At 40.5% G+C, this 22,830-nt stretch overlaps 1 protein-coding gene across 9 annotated transcripts in view; it reads right to left on the bottom strand.

Moving 5' to 3' along the window:
• Nucleotides 1-1,503: 1,503 nt before the first annotated feature.
• TPX2 (TPX2 microtubule nucleation factor) overlaps nucleotides 1,504-22,830 on the bottom strand; it is a 58,340-nt gene continuing 37,013 nt past the window's right edge. For 8 of the 9 annotated variants that reach the window (XM_058685205.1, XM_058685207.1, XM_058685203.1 and 5 more), the window contains 8 exons: nucleotides 20,651-20,792; nucleotides 19,411-19,627; nucleotides 9,662-9,757; nucleotides 8,206-8,382; nucleotides 7,626-7,772; nucleotides 4,777-4,888; nucleotides 3,886-4,073; nucleotides 1,504-2,325 (listed from right to left, as the gene is read on the bottom strand). In XM_058685205.1, the coding sequence (XP_058541188.1) occupies nucleotides 2,215-2,325; nucleotides 3,886-4,073; nucleotides 4,777-4,888; nucleotides 7,626-7,772; nucleotides 8,206-8,382; nucleotides 9,662-9,757; nucleotides 19,411-19,627; nucleotides 20,651-20,792 (1,190 nt within the window). In that variant the 3' untranslated portion in view covers nucleotides 1,504-2,214. The remainder of the gene's footprint in view (nucleotides 2,326-3,885; nucleotides 4,074-4,776; nucleotides 4,889-7,625; nucleotides 7,773-8,205; nucleotides 8,383-9,661; nucleotides 9,758-19,410; nucleotides 19,628-20,650; nucleotides 20,793-22,830) is intronic. The other variant, XM_058685211.1, reaches the window with a different exon arrangement.

Raw genomic sequence — 22,830 nt, 5'->3', positions numbered from 1 at the left:
ATTAAAAAAACTGATACCAGACAGAAATATATGAATGATTGTGAACGTCAAAAAACTACTGATACGTGAGAGGGGGGAAAGCTACAGAGGACAGACAGACACAGAGGGGACCAAGAGATGGACAGAAGGAGAAATACCATAACAAGAGGGGACCAGAAAAAATGAAAGCCCTCCAGGGATCCACAAGAGATATGAGGACCGCGGGAGAACTGGATTTCTCACAGGACAAAGGATGGAGAACTTGGTCTCTGGGGCCCTCCTTAATGACCCTCTTTGTCTCATTCCACGTCCAATCTGTCAGCAGATTGCCAGTTACAACTTCCAAGATACACTCAGAACCCAACCGTTTCTCACCACCTCCACTGCTACCACCTAGCCCAACCTCCTATTAGCTCTCACCGTCATTTCCACCCTCACATGCCCCCCATCCGACCCCAATCTACTTTCCACACAGCAGAGCAACATTTACCATGTGACAGAAGAGAAGACAGCAACTTGCTTATGGTCTGTCTGCCTTCCTAAGAGGTAAGCTCCATGAAGGCAAGTTCTTCTATTTCTGTTCAATGCTGTATTCCCAGAGACTAAGCAGTCCCAAGGTATGTACAGTTAGCACCAAATAAATATTTATTAAATGAATTACAGAAGTCATTATGGACCTGCATACTAGACTTCTGGGAAATGAGTAGAGGAACTGTATTTTGCATCAGTTTGTGGGTCTTCAGGAGGCTTAGGGATCTGCAGATCACGTCTTGGCTTTGTCATCAATTCATCCATCACTGAATCTACAATGACCTGTTCATGATGCTCACCGAATGAAGAAACAAAAGGAATATAAAATAGGTTTACTGTCTTCCTGGTGCCTAGGACTGGCCTGGGGCAGAATATGGATGCTTTTATATTCCTTAGCACAGGAGTAGGTAACTAGTAGAATTCATAAACAGTATCAAGTCTAAAAGAAAATACACTACCTAACAAGGACCTAGTGAATTCTGTGCCAGCTACAAAAAATAGAGAGATGACGAAGGTAATTTTTGTCTTTGAGGACTAAGAAAATTTTAGGTATCTGGGTCTCTACTAGTTTGTGAACAAGTACAAGAAACTGTTCTACTAGAGAAATACACAAGAAGCATTTGGGTGGAAGGAAGTGATCATCCTTACCTGAGGAGGTCAGGTGGTCAAGGAAGGATTTATGAAGATTTTACTTGAGTCTTATAAGGAAGTTTACCAGACAAGAAAAGGCACATTTAGGGAAGAAGGCACAGCACTGTCTGAAGGCATAATAACAAACATGAGTGCCTTCCAGAGTGGTTCCTGGGAGGCAGTTAACAAAATATGGAAGGACAGAAAAAAGTTACAAAGCCTTTTCCTCTAAGAACAGAGCCTGTGCTTTTCAATGTTCCAAAGTTCCTGGACCTCCTTCCTCTCAAAGTACTCATTTCCCCAGTAAGGTGTGACCTCCAAAGGGGCTTGACAGAATTAAAAACATCCAGTGACAAAATCAGGGAAGGGAAGACAAACATATTTATTCTACTCCAGTTTATTGGAGGACTTCAAACGTGTCCTGCACAGCATTCCCTGTTATTATCAGCACTGATGAGGGAAGAACGTGCCTTAACAGCAGTCCTGTCCCAAAGCTTGCCGATGGCTGCCACGAGGTTCCCTGTCAGTCCATGCAGTCTTCTTCATGGTTGTGTTATTGAGGCTTCTACCCTCGTAGTGACGGGTTCTGTAACACTAGATTCATTTTGTGCAGAGAAGAGGAAAGAACCTGATATACTCATTGTTCCTCAGGTAAGCCATGACTTAAATCCTACCTTAATATTTAACTATCTTTATTTTCTGATTAAAATAGAAAAAAGGGGGAGGGGGGCAAAGAAGCAATAGAAATTATACTGTGCTGATACAGAGACTTTAAAGTCTAGTCAGAGTTAAGACTCCTATCAAAGGTCTACTGATGGTTCACAGGAAATAACTACATGGGGTCAGAGCATGACATATATGAGTTGAGTCTCATTATTAGCTTCAATAATGTAGGAAAACAATTCTCAACAAAACTGGAGTCCACACTTGTCAGGTATGCTCTGTTTGGTATGGGCAGGTAAAAGTCTGGAGAAATGGATTCTCTTCATGCCCTGTGGCAAGGAAAGAAGGCTCCTGGTTTGATGAAAAGAGCAGCTTCTGTTCCCAGGTGGTGTCTGCAGCTCACAACTGAAGTTAGCAGTGGAATCGAGTGGAGAACTTGGGAGAAACGGGCACAGTCAGAGGCTGGTCACTTGACTTTACTTCCACACCCTGGTACTTGCGTATTGGATTTGCCTTGTGCACCTGCAGAGTGAGGAAAGATAAAGTTACCAGTGATAAGGATGTTACAGAACTATGCTTATAGTTGTTTTTATTTTTCCTTCTTGAGAAAATGCTTGTATAATCTTACAGATTCAAGTCAAAGAGAGGAAAAAAGAAGGCAACACAGCATAATGGAAAAGCACATGTGCTTGGGAGCCCAAGCAAGTTTTGTTCAGGTCCTGCTGGGTCTCTCAGCTTGCACTAAAGAACATCAAGTCTATCTCCAGCTTGGTTGTCTATTACTCAGGTGTTAACAGGGCTGCACACAATTGCAGCAGAGAAGAGATACCCGTTAAGAACCTGCCAGGGTACAATCTTAAGCTTACTCAGTCTTAATATTCACCAAAACCATGGACAAAAAACAAACAAACCAATAACCAGGAAGGGTTGCTGGGAGAAGGCCATCTCCCCTCCTGGATAGTCTAAAATCAATCCTGAATTAAGTCAGGTTAGTCGAGAGAACACTGACTGAACTGTGCTTTAGAATGCTGATATCAGCCTATACTGAGAATCGCTGTAACACCTCTATGATAGGCACAAACACAAGAGGCAGTACCAAGTGTTAAGAAAAAAACCAAAGAACTGGAAAAAAAGGCTGGTTTTGTGTGTATTTCTAGAGCAGGGACTGTATGGTTTTTCATCCAATCAGCAAATGGCAGCTTAAATTTTGCCAAAGAGCTAGTCCCTTTAATAACTTGTCCCTAGAGACTTCCTGAAGCCAAAGTCCTCTCTGCCAACAGCTGTATCAGCAGCTGGCCTAGCATTTTTAGGCAAAACCTCAACAACTTATATATTTCTATATTCTTCCTTTTATTAATCATATGAATTTCCATCTGAAACTCTTCTTCCTCATTAATGCAGTGAATGCCGTTTGCTGCCCCTCCTAGTGAAAAAGTCCTGTGAATTAAGCTTTCTTTCTGAATAACTTAATATTTAAATCATTATGTTAGTGTTAGCATGGAGGGTCACATGGACCAACATGTGCTATGACCCCAAGGAATTTGAGTCCAGTATTAAGAGGAAAATGAAAATACAGTTGCCACATTATTCCCGTCCTTCCCTATGTATTCTTGTCTAATTATAAAACCACATTGATTTTCTTAAGTCTAAAGGGAATAATAAAAATAAATAAATAAACAGTCCTAGAAATGCATCATTGTGCATGTTACACTACATGATATCCTCCTTATGAAGACCCCTGGAGGAAATTCTGTCTGAAGTCAGTATCAAGAATAAGTGTATTTTTTTAACAACTAGCACATTATATCTCATGAACAGTGAGTTTTGTAACCAACAAGTTGGTTCCTAAAAAGGGCCAAAATTATGGCTCAAACTTCGATACATGGATCACAATGTGCACACCTTTAGCACTGTTCACATCACAACTTAGTCACCCTTCTTGGTTTGTGTGATTTCCTGCTTTCACTCTTCTTTTATGTGTCCTTGTAGGCCACCCTAGATTCTTCCTGGAACAAGGCAAGGTACAGATAGCACAAAACAGAGACAACTGTGGGTTAGTGAGTGCTCGTGCTGCTCAATTACCAGTTCTTTCCGTAGCCTGGCCAGCTCCTCCCTCTGCTGCTCTTCCTCCTGGTGCCTGGCCTCCTCCAACTGCTGGACTTTCTGAGCTTCTACCTCAGCCATTCTCTTCTCCAGCTCCTGCCGCTCCTTGGCTCTCTTCTCGGTGGCCAGCTGAAAAGGTTCCTGAACTAGAGAACCAGAAAGGCCCTCTGAGTACAGAAACAGAGAGAATATTGGTGCACAAGCAGAACCTGCATAAACTTAGCCTGCAAGGACGCAGCAAGTGGTACTGACATGCAAGGCAACAGAAAGGCTAAGCTCAAGGGAAGCCCTGTTAGCAGGAAGGTGGAGTAAACCACATATAAAAAGTCCTAGAATCTGGAAAAAAGTCCTAACAGTTGGAAAACCTCTTGGAAACCACCTATTAGGAGAAAAGCAAGACTTATACAGATGAAACAGCTTGCTCAAAACTATATAGTGATTCTGAGACAGATGTAGGAGGAGAATCCAATTTTCTGACACCCTACCCAGTGCAAAGGAATTAAATGTTTTATATCTAAGGCTTGCTTCATGGTGAACTCCAGAAAGAAATCCTGGACCTTCCTCCCTCACTTACGACTCTTTGGATGAGTAAAGCCTATTGTAAAACAGTAGAGCTGCTGTTGAAAATGCCAGCTGCCTCTTCCCAGGCTCTTGTTCTATGAATTTGACCCCAACACATTCTGCAAACTCAACACAGCTAATGTGTTCAACAAAGACAAAAAAACTACTCTAAAAGGAGAACAACTAGATCCTCTACTAGGCAAAGGCTTCTGGTTGACACAGCTGATACTGACATAACTGAATCCCAACATCCTCCCTGGGAAGTCTGACAATTCTACCCCGATCCCCCAAGAGTACATATACTACTACCAGCAACGGATTTCTTCTCTTTCTTGGGAACAAAGGGCTCCTGGGAGATGACGGTGTTTGGACGAGCCTTGAAGCATGCTGCTTCTTTCTGCTGTTTCAGTTCTTCCTCCAGCTACAAGAAAGAGAGTCTATTAGATAAGCAACAACACAACTCTCCATGACTACCTCCTCAGTGATTCAAGCATTAATGTTTCTAAACTGCTTCATCTAAATAAAGATAGCAGATGGCTTCATCCAAACCTGTTAAAACCCTCTTTATAGGGGTGCCTGGGTGGCTCAGTCAGTTGAGCGTCTCTTTTTTTTTTTTTTTTTTTTTTTAACATTTTTTATTTTATTTTTGGGACAGAGAGAGACAGAGCATGAACGGGGGAGGGGCAGAGAGAGAGGGAGACACAGAATCGGAAACAGGCTCCAGGCTCCGAGCCATCAGCCCAGAGCCTGACGCGGGGCTCGAACTCACGGACCGCGAGATCGTGACCTGGCTGAAGTCGGACGCTTAACCGACTGCGCCACCCAGGTGCCCCAGTTGAGCGTCTCTTGATTTCGGCTCAGGTTATGATCTCACACTTCGTGAGATCAAGCCCTGTGTTGCGTTCTGCACTGGCAATGCGGAGCCCGCTTGGGATTCTCGCTCTCCCTCTCAAAATAAATAAATAAACTTTAAAAACAAAAAACAACCCTTTACAATGAGTTGATCAGACTAACAACCTCTGAATCCAATGAGAACTAGAAAGTATCTTTAAGGTACTTTTAAGGCCTATCTGAACATCACAAAAATAAACATGTAGATATTATATACCCTTGGATGTGATCATCTATAAAGTATTCTTCCTTTCAACCCCCCAAAGAATCTAACTAGAATTTAATCAAGCCTCTAGATCTAACTACTCATTTATAGGAAATACAGAAGAGGTGACTGCCCGGCTAGCTCAGTCGGTAGAGCATGAGACTCTTAATCTCAGAAGAGGGGCACTTACGTGGCTCAGTCAGTTGAGTATCTGGCTCTTGATATCAGCTGAGGTCATGATCTCACAGTTCGTGGGATCGAGCCCTGAGTCAGGCTCTGCACTGACAGCATGGAGCCTACTTGGGATTCTCTCTCCCTCTCTGCCCCTACTCCCCCCCCACAACATAAATAAACTAAACAACAACAAAAGAAACATAGAAGATACAGGAACGTATTAAAGACCACCATGGGAATGCAATGACCAAAATCTGGATTGTGGAAAACTTATAAGACAAATCCAGTTTATTCCACAAGTAATATATAAGTAGAGAAGCCTATAGAGAAAAAGGGATTTAGAGATTCATCAAACAAATCCATTATGTAGACCTTATTTGGACCCTGATTTGAACAATTCAACTGTCTAAAACAATTATGAGAGATGTGGGGTTATAAGAACACTATTTGTCACTATTAAGGGATTACTGTTAATCTTTTTAAAAATATACTTATGTTTGTAAAGATACACACTGAAGTATATTTACTTGCTGTTGTGAATGAAATGCGGTGATACCTAGAATTGGCTTCAAATTAATCTTTTGTTGGTAGAAATACCCAGTGTAGAGGTAAGTAGGTAGAAATATAGATGAAATAAGATTTTCCATGTTTTGATCATTATAGAACCACAGGAGAAGTTCATGGAAGATCATTAAGCTATTCTCTCTACTTCTGTATATGTCTGAAAAACTTAAAAAAAATTTTTTTTTTATTATAGTAAATGCCACACACAGACATTTTGTGTCGTGGTCCTTGAAAGAGAGATTCACTACTACTTCCAAAACAACAGTCCTAAGTTTTCCTAGGGAACAACACCGACAAGGGACGTATGTGCAGTCATATAAGCAATCACATCTCTTGAGCTTCAAGAGGGGTGACTTCCTAAAAAGATTAGCCCAGAGATCCTTTTGGACAGAGTCCAGGATAAATCATGATATAAAAACAGTGACAAACTTAGGGATTCAGGGGAATTGTTTTCCAATAGGGCAGCATTAGATCCCAATTATAACAGCCAACAATCAATTAATTGTTTTTAATCACCTGCCATCTACAAAGAGCAAATAGTACACTATGTTGAGGAAACAGCATATCATATTAAGGATCTATTTTCACCATACCGATTCTTATCAAAGCACCAACAGAAAGGAGTGAAGAAGTAGTGAACAAGTCTAATAGATGGAATAGAGGAGATCTTAAAGAAACTCCTGATGCAAAAAAAGCCTGACGGTTCTCACATTCTCCAGACGATCACTTGGAGCAGAGATCAGCAAACTTCAGCCTACAGGCTAAATCCACTTTGTAACTGCTTTTTGTACAGCCCTTGAGCTAAGACTGGTTTTTACATTTTCAGAGGGTTGAGACAGACAGACAGACACACACACACACACACACCATATGCAACCTACAACATCTAAAATATTCACTATCCGAATTTGGGGCACTTGGGTGGCTCAGCTGGTTAAAAGTCCAACTTTGGCTCAGGGAATGATCTCACGGTTCATGGGTTCAAGCCCTGCACCAGGTTCTGTGCTGACAGCTCAGAGCCTAGAGCCCGCTTTGGATTCTGTGTCTCCCTCTCTTTCTGCCCCTCTGTCTCTCGCACTCTATCTCTCTCTCACTCTCAAATATAAAGACACATTAAAAAAAATAATAATAATACTAAAAATAAAAAAGTATTTACTATCTGGTCTTTTACAGTAAAAGGCTACTGACCTCTGATTTAGAGTGAGAGCCCCTGAAATAATTCAGGATGTTAGCTCCCAAATGAATTTCAATGTAGTGGGTCTATGTATTCTAACCAACCAACAACGAAGCAATGAACATTTTGGCTGCTCTTCCCATCCCCCACCTGGTGCTTCCAAGTCTGTGCCTTCAGAGCACCTCTTCTGTCAGTCTCCAAGCAGAAAGGCTCAATCTGAGTTGTGTTCTTCACCTTCTTCTCTGGCAGGTTAATAGTGTCAAAATGAGGCAAAGGAAGTGCTTTGAACTTGGGCACCTAATAGAAAGGAAAACATAAGATTTGAAATCCTAAGGTCTCTCTAGCTAGAAAGCAAGAACTCCTCCAGAATATTTGAATGAATCTGAAAAATAGGAAAGGACGGTTTTCAAAGCAGTATGGTATGAACAGCAGAAAGAGTAATGGGCTCAAAAGAGCCCATTAGGGCTCTAGGTTATTCTCGAATAACCTAGGAGAATCTAGGTTATTCTCCTAATATTCTCCCAATAACTGGTAGCACAATCATGGGCAAGTCACTTAATCTCCTTGTGGCAGAAGGGTTATTAAAAACTTGCCCTATTTATACTTCATAAGGTTCTTAGGGGGATCAAAGGAAGTCAGTGATTTTCTAGTTAAAAGTGCAACATAAAAGATTATCTTTGACAGATGAAAGGATAGTATTATGTTAGTTGCAGAAAATGGAAACACCTACCTCCCCTTTCTGCAGTTCTTTTATTTTCTTCTCCTTCTGTAACTGACGTTCTTTGTCTCGAGAATCAAAAGAGAAAGGGCATATTTCCACAGTTCTTGCTTCTGGGATTTGGGGCTTAAAAGGTACCCCATAATGTGGCACAGGTTGAGCTCTTATCACCGCCGGCTCCTCCTCTTCCTAAGGGAAAAACTAGTTTAGACACAAGCTCTCTCTCACCTCCTCAGAATACAGAGTCAGAAAACACTACATGAGAGAAGAGGCATTAATTAAGGCAAGTCACTCAACCCCCTAGGTTACCTCGCTTCTTTTTTTTCTTCTTTTTTTTTTTTTTTTTTTTTTTTTAACATTTATTTATTTTTGAGAGACACAGAGAGGCAGAGCATGAGCAGGGAGGGGGAGAGAGAGAGAGACACAGAATCCGAAGGAGGCTCCAGGCTCTGAGCTGTTTGTTAGCACAGAGCCCGACACAGGGCCCAAACTCACGAACCGCAAGACCATGACCTGAGCCGAAGTCGGACACTCAACCTACTGAGCCACCCAGTTGCCCCACCTCGCTTCCTTTTCTATCAAAGAGGGATAATACCTAAGTTACCTACCACTTCTCAGGGGTGAGACCGGTGTGGAAACATTTGATGAAGGACTAACACAATTACTACTCTTAAAGGATCTCACGTTTTTACAAAGGAAGGTTGTAAAAATGAAATGAGATCAAACAACGTGAACAAAATGGAGAACAGAAGAGAGGTATTAACCAAGCATATACCTTGGCCTCTTCTTTGACCCAGCCTCCAGACTCCACTAAAACATGTGACTGGGAGTTAATGGTTGCCAAACCCAGAATAGGACCAAGTAAGTTGTTTGGGTTCAAGCTGGTAACATAAGATTACTGTGTATTTTAGTTTCAAATGAACCTATAAAAAGGCTTATGCTTGAGATCTGCTATAAAATTACCCTAACTCTGGATATTTATAGATAAAATGGGAGATGTAACAAGAAACTAGCCTGATCAATGACAGTTCATGTATTCCAATTTCATGAACCATCATCACCACACAGTAAGTAACCTTAACAACCCTTGGGTTGGTGGAGATTGGATAGGGCGGATGTAACTGCTTAGTGTGGATTTTAAGAGTCCCTCACTGAATGGTGACAATAGCTCAGGCAAAATAAAATACAAGGCTTGGCAAATTTTGATTCAAGTTATGACAGGCTGATTTTCAATGCTATAGAAAAGGACAAGCCTCCAATAAGTTGCAACCAGTTACTACTGAAAGCCAGAAGATTCATACCCTTACCAACTACTTTGCTCTAGAGGGGGAGCAAAAAAGATGATCTGCCACTGTTAAAGACAACTCCAGATAAGAGTGACTGCCTTTGAATTCTATTAAGTTTAAGAAAGAGGAATGCTTAGATGGATGGTGCAGAAGGAAGAAAAACCCTCCATCCCAGGAGTCACCTCATCTTCTTTGGTGGGCATTCGGATCCTGTTCTTCAATGCAAAGGCTGGTGACTTGGGGACAGTGATTGGAAGTACTTTCTTTTCAGGAACACCCTGCAAGGAGTAAGCAATTCAATTAGACATCCCAGAATAAGATCTACTAGGCTGTGTGAGAAGATTAAATCCCCTTCTTAAAGGGGAATTCATAGACCAGGAATCAAACAAAGGCTAGTATTATGTTGCTGTCTACCCAAGTAAGACAAAAGCATACTGGAACACAGTGGCACTCCAAAGGTGGCCTAAAATAATATAAAAAACATATTATATGTTATATAAAAAATATAATAATAAAAAAAATTTTTTTAATTCTTTTTTAAATTGCAGTAAAGCCACACAAAAGTATATCATACAGCCATGAAAAAGAAATAAATCTGTTCCTGACATATTACAGTGTTCATAATGTTGAGAAGAGAGGAGGGACAGGTTGCTGAAATAGAGAATATTATTTTTTTAATGTATTATTTTTTCTTTTAAAAATATATATAAGTTAAGCATAAAAAACAAAATCTGGGAAGAACAACTGTTAACTCACACATCTCTTTGAGAGTGGATTAAGAGAGGCAATGAATTTTCTATATTGCATAATTCTTTTTTTTAAATCCTTATTCATTTTCAAGAGAGAGAGACAGAGCATAAGCAGGGGAGCAACAGAGAGAGGGGGGGACACAGAATCTGAAGCAGACTCCAGGCTCTGAGCTGTCAGCACAGAGCCCGACATAGGACTGGAACTCACAGACTGCAAGATCATGACCTGAGCTGAAGTCGGACGCTAAACTGACTATAAACCCCAATATTCCGTAATTCTAATATATTCAACTACTTTGAGGATTTTTCCCTTCAAGATTCCAAAACACTGCCAACATTTCAAGTCTTTGCACACTGAATTATATGTACCATACTTTGCACATCATTCAAAACTAACATGTTTTAGAAAGTTGTTTCATAAGCATTTTCTAATTCTCACAGAATTTATACTCTATCGCAAATCTGGCAATTAATCCTAACTACAAAATGGTATCTCTTGGTCTCTTTTTTTAATGTTTATTTATTATTTTTTGAGAGAAAGAGAGAGAGAGAAAGCGAGTGCATGAGTGGGGAAGGGGCAGAGAGAAATCGGGACAGAGGATTTCTCCACGCTGCAGAGAGCCAATGTGGGTCTCAAACTCATGAATCATACTATCATGACCCATGCTTCTCTCTTGGTCTTTTTTTTTTTTTTTTTTTTTAACGTTTTTATTTATTTTTGAGACAGAGAGAGACAGAGCATGAACAGGGGAGGGGCAGAGAGAGGGAGACACAGAATCTGAAACAGGCTCCAGGCTCTGAGCTGTCAGCACAGAGCCTGACGCGGGGCTCAAACTCGCGGACCGCGAGATCATGACCTGAGCCGAAGTCGGCCGCTTAACCGACTGAGCCACCCAGGCGCCCCCTTGGTCTTTTTTTTAATGAAGTGGTCTTTTAATGAAGACCAGATCAATTGAAAAAATAATCAAGGGGTGCCTGGGTAACTCAACTGGTTAAGCGTCTGACTCCTGATTTTGGCTCAGGTTATGATCTCACGGTTGTGGGACTGAGCTCCATGTCAGGCTCTGCACTGAGCATGATGCCTATTTGGGATTCTCTCTCTCTCTGTGCACACCCTCACCCCCTACCCGCTGCTCACATGTGCCCATGTGTGCACACTCTCTCTCTCTCAAAATAAACTTTAACAAAAAGAAAAAGCAAAACCACGCTCTTTAAAAAAAAAAAAAAAAAAAAAAGATCAAAACTGTAGCATTATATACAATAGCCAAACCATGGAAGCAGCCCAAGTGTCCACTGATAGTTAAATGGATAAAAAAGATGTGGCACACACACACAAATATTACTCAGCCATAAAAAAGAATGATATCTTGCCATTTCCAACAACATGTATGGAGCTAGAGAGTATAACGCTAAGTGAAATAAGTCAGAGAAAGATACCATATGATTTCCCTCACGTGTAGAATTTAAAAAACAAAACAAACAAGCAAAGGAAAAAAGAGAGAGGGACAAACCAAGAAAAAGACTTAACTATAGAGAATACACTGATGGTTACCAGAGGGAAACAAAGTGGGGGAATGGGGGTTAAAGAGTACACTTACAATGATGAAAAAATGAAATGATTAAAAAAAATCAAAACCCTAAGCCATCCTCAATCACTCCTTGTTACATTCACATGTGTATGTTGCCCACCCCCACCCCTCGCCCTCTGCTCTGCTCTGCTCCCTCTCCACCAGCCACACCACCTACTGCCTGTGCCACCCTACTAGCCTTGTAAGTCTTTCACCTTCTCATCTCACTCCTCTAATCCATCTTCTATATACAGTCAGAATTATTTGTCTAAGACACATTGGATCAAATAACTTCCTGACTTAAATTTCTTTAATGGCTCCTATGCTACCTATAACAGTATAACAAGTTCCTTGCCATGAAGTACAAGGCGCTTCACAATATGGTGCTCTGATTCCCCAGCCTTATCTCTCACCCTTCCCTACAGATTGCCCTCCAACCACTACAGGCAATTGCCAAAATGTTAATGTTGGTTCTCTCAACACCTTTGTGTTCTCTCTGAAATGCCCCAGCTGCTTGGAAACACCTAAGCTTTCTTTTCAAGCCTCCATGGAAGCACCTCCTCTTTTATAAAGGCTTTCAATTGATCTCTCCACTCCCAGAACCTATGAACTGACCTCTCTCTTTCCCTGTGTATGGTTCTATGACAATACATACAAAACTTCATAGCACTTGTGTGTTTAGATGTTCATCTGCTAGCCTTTGAGAGTGGGGACTATTATGCCATCAATCTCTAGTACCTAACAAAGATCATAGCAAGTATAAAGCAGTCAGTAAATGTTGAATAAATACAGTAAAAATGAAAACGGAATTTATACCTTGGACTCTACAACTCTTGGACTCAAAAAAATAAAATTAAAATAAAATAAAATAAAATAAAATAAAATAAAATAAAATAAAATAAAATAAAATGAAATGAAATGAAACTCTTGGACTCTAATTTATAACTTGGGAAAGAGACTTCTTCTTAATCTCAACAATGCTGTAACTGCTCAAACCATGTTTGGAATGTCTTTCTTGGAATGGCCTTCACAGTCAGTTTTTAGGCAATGCGAGGTATACACCCAATCTTTTAAGCAAAACTTTCCACTCTATTATCTTGGACTATTTAGTTTTAGTTCCAAATTATTTAATATGCTCCTAAAAGTAAATTAATCTTTAAAATAAAAACACCTGCCATTGCTAAAGAGATCCAAAAGACTATGAGCCACAAGCTTCAAGCTTTCCCAAAAAAGCTTTGTACAGTATCAATCACTGGAAAGAATGTATATCCTGCCAAGGTGACTATTGTAAAGACAATGCTCATTCTGCTGTGGAAGTTCTGTTTTCTAAAGAAAGCCGGGATCACTAGCACAGTGAAATCTCATTTAGCAGAACTTGTAATCATAGTGACAAAAGTCTGCGAAATGGGTTTTCAAATAATGCTTACTGTAAAACAACAGCAAAAGCCTATTGTTCTATACTGCCCTGGACAGGTGGTCACCAGCCTCTCTTACTTGAGCACACCCAGGGTATGTGGGAGCAGGAAGAATGTGAAGGAAGGAGCCAGAGGTTGGTTCTAGCCCAGTTCTGATTCCAACTGCATAACCCGGGGCACACGAGATAGCCTTCTAGGCCTTGGGTTGCTTTTTTTTTCTTTTCATAACATAAAGTAATAGAAATAAATACCTGAGAATTCATTTAGTTCTAAAATAATCCCTCTTTTCCTTCCCCCCACCCTTTCCATCCACCTAGCAGAGATGTGCATTTTATTTTATTTTTAATTTTTTTTTTAACATTTATTTATTATTGAGAGACAGAGAGGCACAGAGCATGAACAGGGGAGGGGTAGAGAGAGGGGGAGACACAGAATCCAAAGCAGGCTCCAGGCTCTGAGCTGTCAGCACAGGGGCTCGAACTCACAAACTGCGAGATCATGACCTGAGCCGAAGTCGGTCGCTTAACCAACTGAGCCACCCAGGCGCCCCCAAAGATGTGCATTTTAAAAGAGCAATGGAAATCTCTAACAAATAAGCCTCGAAAGAGGTATTTATGAGTGGGCTCAATCCTCATTAATTGGGGGAGAGGAAAGGGTGATTTGTGGATATCAACTGTGCAACAAATACCCACCCACACCCCATCTCCACTGCAATCAATGCCAACCAACTGGGGGCTCAATCAGAAATAAACATATATTGGGTTTCTAAAAACAACAGTCTTATTTTGCTATTTAAAAAATTTTTTTTAATGTTTATTTATTTTGAGAGAGAGGGAGAGAGAGAATGCATGCAAGCATGGGAGGGGCAGAGAGACAGGGAGAGAGAGAATCCCAAGCAGGTTCTGTGCTGTTAGCACAGAGCCCGATGCAGGGCTCAAACTCACAAAGCATGAGATCATGACCTGAGCCAAAATCAAGAGTCAGAGGCTTAACCGACTGAGCCACCCAGGTACCCCTTGTTTTACTATTTTAAGTTTTGCTAGTTGTAAGCTCCTTGAAGGCAGGGATGTCCTCATTTACATCCCTTTGCATTCTCCACAGTACCTATGAGAAGTAGTAATTGTTCGATGAACATATGTTGATTGAACTGTGAAAGCTTTGAGGATGTGTGCTATGTTTTTCCCATCTTTGAATTCCCAGAATATAGACTGGTGCATTTCAGCTCTTACTCTTACTCAGTTATCCAACATTGGATGCTACGTGCAGGGGATACAAAAATGAACAAGACAGACATACACAGTCCCTGTTCTCAGGGAGCTCACGTTCTCATGGAGGAAAGAGACAATGAAAAAGTAACAAATCAGGTATTCCCTGATTTTCACAAGTGCTCTGAGGAAATCTGGCAGAATGTGGAGCTAAAGGATAACAGGGGAAGTTCCTAACAGGAAGCTCTGGGAAGGTACTGTAAAGTGATATGTGTTAGAAGTACGCAATGTGAGTAGGCAGAAGGTGCATTTTAGGAAAAGCAGCCCAGGATAGGGGAGCAGGTATTAGGGGTGAGCACTTCTCCCTATGGCAGGATATGGCCCCAAATGCCCTGCCACAAGAGCAGTGAGGAAATTACTATGAAGCAATATTATCTCAGGGAGTATGGGGGGGGGGGGTGGTAAAAAAAAAAAAAGCCTGCTGGTCTCCCCAAGTCATCCCTAAAATATCACTGCTAAAATAATTCCCTGGCCTCACCGACACCACATCCACCTCTGTGGTGCCCCGGTTCCCCACTAGATGTCGGCACCAAGTTCACATTTCACACCCTTGAGCTCAAGGTTTTCATCACTCCACCTCTGCCCCAAGAGCCCTTTTTTCATCTCTGCCTCACAGCCCACTGCTGCCCAAGCCCATCTCTCAACAGCCCCATTGTCTCCTTGCCACCTATCAACCACAAGTTTAAGAGCACAAGAAACACTGTAAGGACACACAAAAAGAGCTTCAGCACTAGAGGGGCAAGGATGAAGAACAGTGGTGAACAGACCAGATGAATTTGGGCTCTGGGAAGCAGGCTCTTCTGTTCTGAGAGTCCAGAAGTAGAAGTTAAGGGACCTAATCTCAATTCTACCAGCAACTTTTAAAAATGATCCTATGGGCAAGCTACATTCCCCTTTCAAAGCCTCTCTTTCTAAAAAATGAAGAGGGTGAAAGAATACACCTAATGCTTCCTATGCTTTGCTTCTCTAGAAACCAAGAGTTGAAGTGCAATCACTGGAACTTTTAGAAGGGAGAGTTGCAAATGGCCGGTATCAAACTCAAAAACGGAGTTTGCCAAAATAAATGATGGTAAGTTAGCACTGTGCAGTAGAATAAGAAAGTATTCAAGGAGATGGTGGGTTCAGATCCTGGCTCTGCATACTAGATACCTCCTATTGTCTCTTCCTCATCTGAAAAACAGGAATAAAGATAAAACCTGCCTCTTGAGAATTGTTGTAAGAAGACAACAATCTACATAAAACGCTCGGCATGAGGAGAGCATGTGAGAAAATGACAGTTATTACTATTAACAACATAACTGCTTACTGTGTGTCAGACACTAATTTCTCACTGGGGCTCTCTCTAATCTATGCTGCACATAACAAATCAAAACTCCAGGGGTGGGGCCCAGGAATCTGTTTATGTAACAAGATCCCCAGAGGATTCTGAGAACCAGCTGGATTTGGCAAACACTTCCCTGGAGCGTACCACATCAATTCAGTTGCATCTTACTTACCTAGTGCTTTGCTGATATGTTTATCCAGAATTCTCAACAAGACATAAACTAGTACAAGGCTACTCTAAGATCTCACTTAACTAAATCTTACCGAACTCTAGGCACCCTTCCCCACATACAAGTTCACCCTAGCATGTCCAAAGTACAACAAACTGCCAGCCCAATTTCCTAAATCAGGGTTTCTAAAATCAAAGTTCAGGTAAGACAGATATCATGGAAGAGGACGTTAAGTGGGATGCAGACTATTTTTTTTTTTTAATAGTCACATATTTCCCAAGACCTTTCTATTTAAAAAGGTACCTTCTATTTTAATACAAGAGTACAGACCCTGAAACCATATACCTAGAATCTATCCAGCTCTGCCACTGGCTAGTTAGTGATCTTGGGAAAGTTATTTAACTATTATATTTCCTAACTATAAAACAGACTGATAATAGGACCTATAGTGTTTACCTCAAGAGTTATTATGAGAATTAAGTTACTATATAAATTATGAGAATTAAGTAAGTTATTATATAAATTTTTTTTTTTTTTTTTTTTTTTTTTTTCAATGTTTTTTATTTATTTTTTGGGACAGAGAGAGACAGAGCATGAACGGGGGAGGGGCAGAGAGAGAGGGAGACACAGAATGGGAAACAGGCTCCAGGCTCCGAGCCATCAGCCCAGAGCCTGACGCGGGGCTCGAACTCACGGACCGCAAGATCGTGACCTGGCTGAAGTCGGACGCTTAACCGACTGCGCCACCCAGGCGCCCCTATAAATTGAAGAGCGTAGAATAAAACTTGGCACGTAATAAGCTTCATATATTAGCTGTTAGTATTATTATTCATGGCAAAAAGTACTGGTTTTCCATTTACACAATGATTTATATGCTCCCTTTAAAATTACTTTAGGGTGGGGCGCCTGGGTGGCGCAGTCAGTTAAGCGTCCGACTTCAGCCAGGTCACGATCTCGCGGTCCGTGAGTTCGAGCCCCGCGTCAGGCTCTGGGCTGATGGCTCGGAGCCTGGAGGCTGTTTCCGATTCTGTGTCTCCCCCTCTCTCTCTGCCCCTCCCCCGTTCATGCTCTGTCTCTCTCTGTCCCAAAAATAAATAAAAAACGTTGAAAAAAAAAAAATTAAAAAATAAAATAAAATTACTTTAGGGGCATCTGGGTAGCTCAGTCGGTTAAGTATCTGACTCTTGATTTCAGCTCAGGTCATGATCTCATGGTCTGTGAGATTGAGCCCTGGTCGATCTGCTGACAGCACAGAGCCTGCTTGGGATTTTCTCTCTCTCAAAAACAAATAAATAAACATTGAAAAAAAAATAAAATTACTTTAAAAATTAGTCAATTTTAAGAATATATAAAGTCAATACTGGTAATATGAGATACAAGGATATAGTAAAAATCAAAAGGGTAAAAGTGAATTAAATAAAAACCAAAGCTTTGTAGCAGGGGGGAAAGCCAGGAGCTTAGAGTAAAAAATGTTACTAAAAGCAAGGTACTAAATGCATGTTACAAAAGCCTTGAAGAAGTAACTTCTCTTCTCTGAGCCTTGATTTTCTAGTGTATAAAATGAAAACATTGAACCCTCTGCTAGGCTCTAGGATTCTGAAGTTTGCATATAACCTACATTTCCCTTGTTACATTCAGAGCATTTTCCTCAGTGGGTAATGACAAAGGGCAAATGACAGCATAGGACTTGGAGAATGACCACTTGTGTGGGAAGAGGTTTCTTAGAAGTTTGTGCAACAGAGTTTGGCCTATAGTACTTGTGCATCAAGGAAAGAAAAGGAAAAGGAAAAAGCATTGTGAATAGAAAAGAGGTCTCATATGCAGTAAGCCATAAAGGTGGGAAGAGGGGAAGAACTATTTCTAAGCATTACTGTGCGTTCTTAAAGCCTGGAAAATATAACTTGGGATTGCTTCTGACTTAGTGCTAAGAAAATGGAATAAACAGAAGTGCCTGGCTAGCTCAGTCAGAGCAGCATGCGACTCTTGATCTTGGGGTTGTGAGTTTAAGCACTATGATGGGTGTAGAGATTACTAAGAAATAAAATCTTAAGGGGCGCCTGGGTGGCGCAGTCGGTTAAGCGTCCGACTTCAGCCAGGTCACGATCTCGCGGTCCGTGAGTTCGAGCCCCGCGTCAGGCTCTGGGCTGATGGCTCGGAGCCTGGAGGCTGTTTCCGATTCTGTGTCTCCCCCTCTCTCTCTGCCCCTCCCCCGTTCATGCTCTGTCTCTCTCTGTCCCAAAAATAAATAAAAAACGTTGAAAAAAAAAAAATTAAAAAAAAAAAATAATAAAAAAGAAATAAAATCTTAAAAAAAAAAAAAAAACAACAACAACAAAACTAAGTACACGGACCAAGGTAATAATATATTTTGATGCAGTTTCACTTAAAACCATGGTGACTCAAAAGGGCAAGCAAAAAGAAAGAAAACAGAAAAAGAGAGTTCTTAGTACCTGGATATAAGTCAGTCCAACACAGGAAGAAGGTGTTTCCCTACCTGTACAGAAATATATCTAAAAACCATCTTTGCACTTATGTAGATGAACCCTATTATTGATTCTTTGTGGCATCTCTTCCTAATTGTATGTTTTCCCTAAATTCCTGACTATATGCCCACCATCACATTATAACCCACTTCTCTAATCTCATTTCCAGTTGCTCCTCTTGATATACTGTACTTCTTTTCTGTAGCTTAAATGAGCCACCCACCTGCTTCCCAGTAGTACCCTGTGTTTTCTACCTTTAGGCTTTTACATTACTTCCACTGCCTGGAATGCTCTGCCAGTCCATTTCACTTGTATTTCTACGAGTCCAAAATCTACCATACAATGGAGAGGCAATATAACGAAGTATTAAGATCATGAACTCTGGAACAGAGTGCCTGAGCTCTTATCTTTGCTCCACCATTCACTAGCTGAATGGCCTAGGAATGCCACTTAACATCTCGGTGCCTCAACTGCCTCATCTGAAACCAGTGATAATTACAGTAAATCACCTGAAGGCATTGTGGTTAAAATGAATGGGTTAATACACAGAAGGGGCTTAGAGGAGCGTTTAGCACATAGTGAAAGCGTCAGCTACTATGACAGTGACAACACATGATGAGGACGATGTGAAGACTCAGGTCACATGCTCTGTCCTCCACAGAGCATTCCCTGAACCTCCTGTCTGGAAGAAATCATTATCTCCTTTGAGTTCCTACAGTACTATTAACTGTCACCGCTCTTAGAATACTTCTAATTTTATATTATTTATACATGTTGTCTCCCTTACTTGACTTTAAGTTTCCTGAGAGCAAAATCCACCTCCGACTTGTCTCTTATCACCTACAGTTCCTAATACAATGCCCTGATCATAGTATCTACTCAAACATTTGTGAACAGGGAGATATTTGGTCATGAGCAGGATGTTTCTGCCAGCATACAGGGCCTTAACCATTCTTACCACAACATCTTCCAAGATTTTAGTAGGGCAAGGTCTAGAATGAAATTCAAAGTGTTCATCCTCAGATTTCTTCTTGGACTCCCGCTCCTGGATTCTTTTCTCAATTTCCAAATCAAAGCCAATAGGCTGAGTGGGTGGCTTCACAGGTGGTTTCTTGGGCAAGATGGGCCCACCTTCAAGAATTCTGGGATCAAGTTCCCGTGCTTTGAATTTGTATCTGTAAGATAAGAGTTTAAATGACACCACAAAAAAATTTTTTTAATAAAATAAAAATTACACAAACAACAAAGCAGGTCTAAAACAGAAAAATAATTATTATGATTACCCAAGCACAGCAAAATTTTGACTCATTCCACAGCCATTGTCTCTACCTCCAGAACAAAGAATAAAGGAGCCAATCCTAACACTCCTACCACTTTAAAGACTGGGATTTCTCTTCCCAGAGGAAGCTGCCCCTCCTCAAAAGAAGTACAAAAAGGAATGAAAGAAGGATACAGGAGACAAACTCCAGTGCTAACCACACTTTGTTCCAGTTTCCTCCACCAATAATAGCTGTAATGAGCCCTTAGGTAGCCATAAAGGGTGGGATCTACCCAACTAAGTTCAGAGGACACTCCTTAGTTGGAATCCTGAGTAAGTTTGCCTACCCCCTTCGTTTTTACCACTTTATATTCCAGGATATCTGCATATTCCCACTTCTCTCTCTCTCTTTTTTTTTTTTTTTAATATTTTATTTTTAAGTAAACTCTACATCCAGCATGGGACTCATACAACCCTGTGATCAGGTGCCCCCCACCCCCACCCTTCTAATTTTTTAATCACAGAGGCAGGGGCACAGACTACAGAGCCTATAACTCAAATGCCATAAATTCCCATGACAAGAAAAACAGCAACTATCCCCATTATAGAACTGAAAAGAAAGCAGCCAAGGGTGCCTGGGTGGCTCAATCAGTTAAGCGTCTGACTCTTAGTTTTGGCTCAGGTCATGATTTCATGGTTGGTGAGTTCAAGCCCCACATCAGGGTCTGCGCTGACAGCATGGAGCCTGCTTGGGATTCTCTCCCTCCCTCTCTCTTGGCCCTCCCCTACTTGCACTCTCTCTCTCTCAACATAAATAAATAAAACTAAAAAAAACCCAAAACATACATATATATGTACATATATACACATATATATATGATTGAAAAGAAAGCAGGCAGATTCTTGGAACTCTTCCTCAAATACTGCGAGTTGGACTTACTGTTGCAGTTTCTCAAGCTCCTCAGCCTCCTGATCCGCTGCACTTTTGCAGGTCACTGGCCTTGTGCGCTGTTTGGTTTGCAGCACAGGAGTCTGTGGGTCTCTGGATATCTTGACCACAGCAGACTTGGAGGGTAACAGAGCTGTAAACCAAGATCACAGACATTCACCTAGCTCCCAAGACTCCCAGCATACTCTAGGTGCTGACTCAGCTAGGCAGCCCAGAGATGACAAATCAGAGTGGCTGCCCTCCATGCTCAGCTCAGCTCATGTCAGTCAACCTGACAAACATGCAGCCCCTTCTTCCCTGTCACTCTTTACTGAGGGGTATGATGAAGGTAGTCTTTGGTTAAACTCTACTATCATCTTCTGAACTTAAAATCCATTTGTGTCTGATGGATTCCTTATCACTGCACAGGCATGTACTGCCTTTCTATTCACAATGCCAACTATTTTGCTTATTACTGACACGTAAGACTTTTGTTTATTCCAGCTTTAAAATAAGGCCTTTCTAAAGATCAAGTAATGACTCCCAATTTTGTGAATTTCCTAAATGCGTCTACATCAAAACATCATGACCTGTTCAAAGAAAGTCAAATAGAGAAAGTAAAAAGACTACGTCAAAGCATCAATCTTAAGACCATCACTACCATTCATAGACAATATTGATTACCTGACCAGAGGCAACCTTGTCAATTTTCATAATTACGTAGAATGAGTCCTCTAATTTAGATCTGGCCACATAACAGCAGGAGATACAAACCAAATCTATTAATTTTAGAAATAAGTCAGCCTTCAAGTATACGTATAACAATTATTTATAACTACATAAAGTTTTAAATAATCGTTGCAGAAAATACACCATCCACAAAAATAAACTCAAAATAGATTAAGGACCTAAATGTGAGATCTGAAATCATAAAAGTCCTAGAAAAGAGCACAAACAGTAATTTCTCTGACGTTGGCCACAGCAACATTTTTCTAAATATGCCTGCCAAGGCAAGGGAAATACAAGCAAAAATAAACTATTGGGACTATGTCAAAGTAAAAAGCTTTTGCATAGCAAAGGAAACAATAAAACTAAAAGACAACCTATGAAGGGGAAAAGATACTTGCAAACAACATATCCAATTAAGGGTTAGTATCCAAAATACATAAAGAACTTATACAACTCAACACCAACACCAAAAAAACACACACAAAACAAACAAACAAACCCACAAAAACCCAATAATCTAAAAATGGGCAAAAGACATGAGCAGACATTTCTCCACAAAAGACATACAGATGGCCAAGGGACACATGAAAAGATGCTCATCACTCATCACCAGGAAAACGCAAATCAAAAAACTACAATGAGAGATCACCTTACACCTGTCAGAATGGCTAAATCAAAAACATAAGAAACACAAGTGTTAGCAAGGATGTGGAGAAAAAGGAACCCTTGTGCACTGTTGGTAGGAATGCAAACTAATAGAGCCACTGTGGAAAACAGTACAGAGGGTCATCAAAAAATTAAAAATAGAACTACCATGTGATCCAGTAATTCCACTACTAGGTATTTACCCAAAGAATGCAAAAACACTAATTTGAAAAGATATATGCACCCCTATGTTTAATGTAGCATTATTTACAATACCAAATTATGGAAGCAGCCCAAGGTGTCCACTGACAGATGAATGGATATATATATAACAGAATATTACTCAGCCATAAAAAAGAATGAAATCTTGCCATTTGCAACAACATGGTTGGATCTAGAGAATATAATGCTAAATGAAATAAATCAAAGACAAATACCATTTGATTTCACTCATATATGGAATTAAAAAAAATAAAACAAAGGAAAAAAGAGACAAACCAAAAAACAGATTCTTAACTATAGACAAAAAAAAATGATGGTTACCTGGGGGGAGGTGGGTGGGAAACGGGTGAAATAGGTGAAGGGAGTTAAGAGTATACTTATCATGATGAGCACTGAGGAATGTATAGAATTGCTGAATCACTATAACTGAAACTAATACAACACCATATGTTAACCATACTGGAATTAAAAAAAATTTTTTTTAATTGCAGGAAATAATTTTTTTTCTATTTGCCAGGACCAAGATTCTAAAAGCAGGGCATATCAGACTCTCGAAGTCATATATTATTTGGAAAGTCATGTTTAATATTTAAATT

This window comes from Neofelis nebulosa, chromosome 9 (genome assembly GCF_028018385.1).
Source record: "Neofelis nebulosa isolate mNeoNeb1 chromosome 9, mNeoNeb1.pri, whole genome shotgun sequence".
Lineage (NCBI taxonomy): Eukaryota > Metazoa > Chordata > Mammalia > Carnivora > Felidae > Neofelis > Neofelis nebulosa.
The sequence above is the reverse complement of the archived record's forward strand: the minus strand, read 5'-3'. Positions and strand labels throughout refer to the sequence as shown.